This window comes from Camelina sativa, chromosome 5 (assembly GCF_000633955.1).
Source record: "Camelina sativa cultivar DH55 chromosome 5, Cs, whole genome shotgun sequence".
Taxonomy (NCBI): Eukaryota; Viridiplantae; Streptophyta; class Magnoliopsida; order Brassicales; family Brassicaceae; genus Camelina; species Camelina sativa.
In genome coordinates, this window is record NC_025689.1 from 15,178,439 (window position 1) to 15,186,596 (window position 8,158).

General features: G+C 29.8%; 1 protein-coding gene across 1 annotated transcript; it reads right to left on the reverse strand.

The window, feature by feature from the left end:
- On the reverse strand, positions 2,023-3,758 carry LOC104786957 (cytochrome P450 94C1-like). The gene has a single exon (XM_010512440.2). The coding sequence runs from the start codon at positions 3,685-3,687 to the stop codon at positions 2,200-2,202; it is 1,488 nt and encodes a 495-aa protein (XP_010510742.1). The 5' UTR covers positions 3,688-3,758; the 3' UTR covers positions 2,023-2,199.

Consider the following 8,158-nt stretch of genomic DNA (forward strand, 5'->3'; position numbering starts at 1 on the left):
TTTTAAAAGCGTTTACAAGGTTTTTAAAAAACCTTGTAAACGCTTTTAAAAGTTTTTTAAAAGCATTTACAAGGTTTTTAAAAGGTATAAATTTCAATATTTTTGGCGGGAAAATTTTTCGATTTTGACGGGAAAATTTTTTTTTTGGCGGGAAAAAATAATTTTTTCGGGAAAAATTTTCGATTTTGGCGGGAAATTTTTTTGGCGGGAAAATATTTTCGATTTTGATGACTGTACATTCTTGCTGTCACTCAAAAAGGGTAATTTAGTCATTTTGTATATAAAGAGGAGTAGTTTTAAAAATAGTCAACATGAAGGGGTATTTTTAAAAAGAGATATGGAAAAAGGGGCATTTTTGAGAATGCCCCAATATTTTATTATAATTATAATATGTGGATTCTGAATTATATATATATGTTTATATATATATATATTTTATATATATCAAATATATATTTCATATATCAAAACCTTTAAACTGATTATTTATAAAATGTTCATAAGCAAGGAAATAGTAGTAATTCAAATTTTGTTTACGTTATGTAATACAAAATTTTTTTTTTTCTTATATTTGACGAAATCATCTTTTATTTTTTAAATGATTTAATTAGATCCATTAATTTTTGTAAGGGAGGCTCAAATATTTTATATAAATCAACATCCAAATTAATTTTTAATTTTATTGTATCTTGTAGTTTAATTATGGTTTTAAAAAGTCATGTTTATAATCTGAATAATTTTTATTGTAGTTTTTCTTCTTAATATTACATTATTGTTGTTGGCAACTCACAATTACTTTATTTTTAAAAAACCATAAACAAAAAATTAATACTACAGTCTGTTTTAAATTAACATTTTACCATACATTTGTCTTTTAATTAATATTGTTGTGAGACTTTCTTTTGTGTGAGTCCAGCCATTGAAAGAATAATCATCTACAAATAGAAAACAAATATGTGGAAATTGATGTCGGACCTAAAAAAAAAGAGAAAAATGGGTCTCTGACCTAAAAAGGAATAATCATCTACATAGTCTATTTTGTAGCTTATTTGTTACATTGCAAGAGAAGATAGACTGTGTTGTGTCTTTCTAAAAAGAAAGAAAAATTCAAGTCAAGGTAAAAAAAATAAAACTCTTCATATTTCCAGTGACAAAAAGTAGATTATGTCTTTCTAAAAAGAGAAAACAAAAAACTGAATCAAGATGAGAAAAAAGGTCTTAATAAAGAAAATGTTTTTAGTAATATGAGTCAGATCCCTTTCTCAATGAGAAAAAGGTTGAATAAGAAAACATGTCCCAAACTGTATATAGTATATAAAATGAAAGATATGTTGTATCTTATGATGTCTTTGAATAATCCCACTTACTTTCTTTATCGTTTGTGGCAGCTAGTCGACAAACTAATTCCAATTTATATTGGATGATCAAGACAGTTATCGTAAGATCAGATTTATAGAAGATTAAAAAAAACCTTCTCAAAAGACTAACAAATAAGCTGAACAGAAGAGTATTTAAATGATTCGTTTAATATAATATACACATAACATAAGTGATTCGTTGACATTATTTAACCGAACAAATGTCTAATAAAAAGAAATGTATTGTGTAATTGTATTGTTTTAGTAAGTGTTAACCGAAAATATCAAATCAAATAATCATTTTACAATCTCTACATTACACAAGATGAAAAGAGACACAAGATTACACAATATACATGAATCTTTTTTTTTCAAAATGGTTACAGTAAAAAATTCTTATCGACGTAATCATCCAATAAAAATCCAGATTCTCTAATCCGCAATAGTAATCAGTGATCACTACATTCGTTTACACATACACACATTCGTGTGAATCAAGCAATCTTAGCACAAACCGTCGTGTCAAATACTATAACAATATAAAATGTACATAAATCTGAACGTCATTTTTGGTCACTTCCGTAATCATATTAAATTCAAGCATTATACAATTGAGATTCGAAGAAATTTTAGACCCACTTGGCTTTTCTTGCTAAATTAAATAAGAGATAATGATACACATAGATGTTGTCAACATTTGTGTTTACATGTTAACAATAATTGGTCAGTTTATAAACAGACTCTATATATATATATATATATATTTTTTTTTAATATATATATATATATATCTATGTTTTTTATAAAGTGGTATTATTATACATATATTGACTTTATGAACCTAAGTCCTTTCTTGGATCATAACAGGTAATCCACCGTTAACCATCGCGGTTAGACCAGGCGCAAACCGTAGCATATCGGTGGACTCGGGACCAGCGACCCGTGTTTCGAACCTCCTAATGATCGCCACCGCTATGGATTTCATCTCCATGATGGCCATTTCTTTCCCCACACAAACCCTAGCTCCGGCCTGAAAAACCGGGTACTTAACCGGATTTTCGGGACGGAATTTACCTTGGTTATCCAACCACCTCTCTGGTTTAAACTCTTCGTAATCCGGTCCCCAGATCCGACCCATCCGACCCATTGCGTAAGCATGGTACGTCACTCTAGTCCCTCGTTTCACAAACGTACCATCAGACAAAACGTCATCGTTCAAAGCGAATTTGGAGTCGAATTGAACCGGCGGATACAATCTCATGCTCTCGTATAGCGTCGCATGCAAATAATTCATATCTCTCATTTCATCATAACCGGCAGTGACCGAGCCAAAACCGGTCCCCATGACCCTGTCTAACTCTTCCCGGATCCGGTTTTCTACTTTCGGATGACGTGTCAATAACCAGAAAAATCCGGTTAAACCGGAAGCTACCGTATCCCTCCCAGCCAATAGAAAACTCACGACGATGTCTCGGAGATACTCATCATCATCCTCCGCCACAACCGCCATGAATCTAGATATCAAATCGTTGTTACCAACTAAACCGGTTAATCTCCTTTGCTTGATCAAATCACCAGCTAACCGGTTTATCACATCGATCGATTCTTTAAGCTTTTTCTCAGAACCAATCCTAAAGAACCTTTTGAGTTTCCATAACAGAGGAAACGGAGCTAAAGCTCGTTTCGCCGATAATGTCGACGCCGTATCGAAAGCCACGGCGAATTCCGATGTCGGTAGAGGTAACCGGAGACAATCCGGGTCAAACCCAAACGACAGTTTACTAATCGTATCAAAGGAGAATCTTCTAAACACATCTTGCAGATCCAGAACCGAACCGAGACTGTCCGAGAACGATGTCAGGATCGGAACAAGACGTGTCTCGATCTCGTTCCTAACAATCTCATGAGCGAACACTCTCACGGAAACACTCCCGAGTTCCAAACTCGCGAGTTTCCTCTGGAACCGCCACGTGTCTCCATCGGAGTTGAAGATTCCACGGCCTAAGAGATCACCGAGTATAACGGAGAACTGTTTGCCTTTCGGGTAGTTGTGGAAATGGGTTTTGAGGATATGTTCGACGTTCGATGGATTCGCCGTGACCACGCTGTTGAGAACGTGGACTTTGATCGTAGACGTCGGAGATCGCCGGAGGAGGTGAGTGTACCAGTCGCTGAGGTTGACGAAGTCTTTTCTCCAGCTTGAAGTGAGGTAAGCATGACAGATCTCGCAGTTGCAGTAACGTAGCTTTTGAAGGAAGAGTATGTGGAAGAGTGAGAATGTTACGAAGAAGATGATTGAGACGATGATGAAAGATATGATTAGTAACATTGTTGAAGAGAAGGTGAGAGAGAGGGAAAGAGGAGAGAGAGAGAGATGAGTTTGTGTGTTATACGAGAAAACGTTTGAGTCGATTAAATAGAAGATTCTTTTTTTTTTTTTTAAATCATTTTATTGTGGGCAGACATGTGTTCTGTTCTTTCATTTGTAAATGTGCGTTTTTTATTTATTTTATTTTAGTTTCAAAAAACATTTCTAGGACCAGCGTAGAATACTCAAAAAAAAAAAAAAAATTGAAGTAATCAGTGATTACGATATTTTTTGATGTTTTAAGATTCGTTATTTTGCAGCCAACAGGTTTACACAACCTTTGTTTATGTTGTCGACATGAAGTACCTTATTTTACGTCGACAAAAAGATTCTTTAGTTGTTTTGCATATGATATGACATAAGACTTTGTCAATCATAGATTATATGTATTGCATTATTTTGTTGGGTAATATTGCTACATCATACATGGCTATAATTTTGTGAGAGTTGATTAAGTAAATGACTATAATTTACTACATTTAGGTGCTGTTTTTAAAAAAAAGAAATATTACTATAAACATGGTTACGCAGAGTAAAATATGGTGCTACTTTATAAAAAGGCATTTTATTTTGGAAAATAGTGGTACTCACTGAGTCATTGTTGTGTTTTTTCGTGGGAAAAGTCCAAAATCATTACATAATCTAATAAAATATACATGGTCATTTTATACATTTAGATTTTTATTGGGGCATGCAAAAATTAGTTTACTATTTAGCCATTTTTTAAATATTTTAAATATAGTTTTAAAACCTTATTACAGGTTTTTTTATCAACCAAATTAAAGGTATAAAATATACGTTTACTATTATTAAGAATAAATATAAATTTTTAAAAGTAAAATTTTTAATTCAAAAAAGAATATTTACAAAATTGAGTCTTTGTGTAAACAGAAAATTAAAAGCTAGGGTAAAACTGGAGATTGGAGACAAATGCAGATCTCTATATTTTTTTCTATAAAAAACATAGTAATCTCTATTTTAGAGTCAAATTTGCTTAAACTCACATCTATTATCATCTCTAAAATATAAATTGTTATATTTTTATTTTAAAGGTGATAATAGAAATAGATTGGAGTAAAATTCAATTCAATTATAGAGTTTCTTTATTATAAAAAAATAGGAAAAACCATTGGAAATTGTTTTTAAGATACCTTTAAACCATCTATATATCAGTTCACAAAGATGGATAACGTCATGGTATAAAGAAAAGAGTCGTCGCCAAGGAGAACCAGACTTTAAAATTGGTCGGTTCATGCCACCAAGATAGATATCAAGAACAATGTCGGGTTAGAACAACCACTAAATTTCAACAGGTTTTGCTTTGGATTTTTATTTGTTTTTTTTCTTAATTCTAATTAGAATCAGTTTTGTTGTTTGGTCACGAAAATTTTAATGTGGAAGCATTAACTTAGATCTACGAGGAACGTTTACTTTGATATTATGTAAAAACTAGAAAATGATATAGAGCAAAACTCTTTATTATATTGTTGTCTTTCTTAATCAAATGATAGAAGAGTTTATATTAAAAAAAAGCACTTAATTAATAAACAACATCAACAAATCGCTACCCATAACAACCAACTTAACTAAAAATGGAGATTTCAAGATTGATCGGTCTGTAACATGGATAAGTTAGTAATTTGTTGTAAATATGGTAATGTAATAAATCTTCTACTGTATTAATCGAGAAAAAATAGAAAACATAACATTTATCTTAACTTTTTTATTTGATGTGACTATATTTTATTTTAGTTTTTAATGTTTAAAATTACAATGTAAACTTTCAGTAGTTTTGTTGGCTTTTGAGTTTGTTAGACCATCTTCAATGTATATTTCTAGAAAAAATAGAGTAACTAAAAAATAGAACATTGTTTTATTCCAATGTATTACTCTATTCTCAACTCTAAAATAGAGTTAGTGTAAAAAAATAGAGGTGACAATAGAGTTGCTCTATATAGAGAGCAATCCTATCATTTTCTATATTTTATAGTAAAATATATAGTAGGGTTGAAGCAAATGTTGCTCTATAAGAGCATGAGCATTGGTGTAGGACACATTTTGGTCCCTCAAATATAATAAGATTATTTTCAGAGTTTCTTAAGTTTGGTATGAACATTGGTGTCCCTCACAGTTGGTCCCCTGAATAAAATAACAATATTTTTAATTAAAAAATAATTATTTAAATTAATAAGTAAAAACATATTAAAGTTTTAATTAAAATAAAACATATAACATTAACATTAAAAACATAAGAAAATTACAAAGTTACAAAAACTTGAAAAAAAAACAAAACATACAATTAAAACATTAAATATTAAAAACATTTTATTCAATCCATAAAATTAAAAACCCAAAAAAAAAAAAAATTAAAAACCCAAACAACACCAACCACACAGATGCTGCCACGTGTAACGAAGGACACAGCAAAGATCGTCCCATTTGAAGGAACGATTCTTCGATATTGGGCTTTTTTTTATTTATTTAAAAACATCAAAAACCGAAGGACGGTTCAAGTGTACGCTGTTGCACATGGTCTAATAGAGATTTGACTCTAAAATAGAGTGGGGATGGAGATGCCCTTAACACGCGTGCGAAAACTTATTCGTGCATTTTGCTAGTTCATTTCCAAAACAGTTACAAAACCCCAACCAACCTATACTCATGCCAATTTTCTAACCTCCTTACTACTCAAAGAAAATGCCAAATTACACCAAACTATTAATGGCCAATATCATCCAAACTGTTTTTGGAATTTCTCGAAAATAAAGTGAACTTGAGAATTTATTATACTATTGGTATTTTTAAATGTACAAAATACAATGAAATTATAGACAAATTCATTACATTACATTCTTTCAAATAATAAGTGAATATATTATGTTAATTGTTGCGAGAAAATGTTTCACAGTGATACTCTTAAAAGCAATTTCAAATTAGCCTAGCATCTTTATGGCAACTTGTTTTCAATTACTATTAGTTTAGTGAACACATAGTCAATCTAATCCGCGACTATTTGAGTGAAATCAAAAGATATTTTATGATAACTCAAGGGCTTGAATGATTGATTTCTAAATATATATATAGAATTATAAAATTTGTGAAGAAAAAAATATACATTGATTTTGAAACAACATGCTTTATCCTTGAATTTGAATCCTTTTTTTTTTCAAATCCAATTAAAACATAATATAGATTTTGAAATCCAAAACAAATCATTTAACAAATAACATTGGATTTTAACAAATATTTATAAATTATGGAACCAATAACACATAATTTTAATAATTTTTTTTTAAAAATCAATGATTGAAAAACACATGACTCTTTGTTTAGGTTTTCAAATCCATTAAAATGATAGAACCCAATAACCCTTCTTAGTGATTTTTTTTTAAAAAAGGTGACTAATATAAGGTATCTTGAATTGAAACTCAAAACTAAGTGTAAGGAATGAAAAACTTTGATATTTTAATATTTATCATGATCAATAATAATTTAAGTTATATAGAAGACCCGAACCACTGAACAAGCAACTAGTTATTTTGAACTATATACTTCTCTTCATATAATTATAGTTGTTTTGTTGTTAACCATCAATTTTTTTATTATAAAATAACTATCACTAAAACTATCAACTAATTCAATATTAGTAGTTGGATAGTAAAAAATAATAGTATACTAAAAAAGTTAAAAAAATAGTTACCGAAGTCCTTCCTATCATACCAGAATCTTATCGACATTACAGTCAGAATTTACATCTTCCTTAGCAGCATTTATAATTATACTAGCAATTGATCCGCGTTACGCGCGGTAGTTAGATTAAAGTGTATTCTGAATTTTGTTGTGTATTTTTTTTTTTGTTACGTTTGTTGTTGTATTTGATTTTGGTTGCTTATGTTGTTTTGTTGGATATTTTATATACAAATAGGTTTTGCAGTAAGTATAATTTAGTATGCTGTTTTTCCTAAAAAAAATTGAGATCATTTTGTGTGTTTTTTTGGTTTTTCATATTTTTCAAGAAAAGGCTAGAAATCTCTAAAACTCAGGAGAATCGTTTTCTCTCTTCTTTTTATCTTTTCTTTCACACATTAGCACATCATGCATTATGACGAAAATTGAAAAAAATATATATATAATGGTAGATTAAATTAATTTAAATCTATATATATATCTGTCAAATAGTTGCAAACTAAAATGAAAAAGAGAAATACATAAGTTTTAAATATAATTGCAGTTACTAAACCTATGCATGCCATTTTTTATAACTGTTTCAAATGGTTTTTTCCTTTTTTATTATAACGTCTACTGATTTTGTTAGTTTAAAGTGAATGCATTGACTAAACTTATGCATGCCATTTTTCAACAGTAAAAGTTGGTTTTGTCATTTTAAATTTTAACGTTTTCTCACTTTTGTATTTATTAGTAACAAAACGTT

Coding starts and splice junctions, on each gene's coding strand:
- LOC104786957 (XM_010512440.2), bottom strand. CDS start 3,687: ATGTTACTAATCATATCTTTCATCATCGTCTCAATCATCTTCTTCGTA.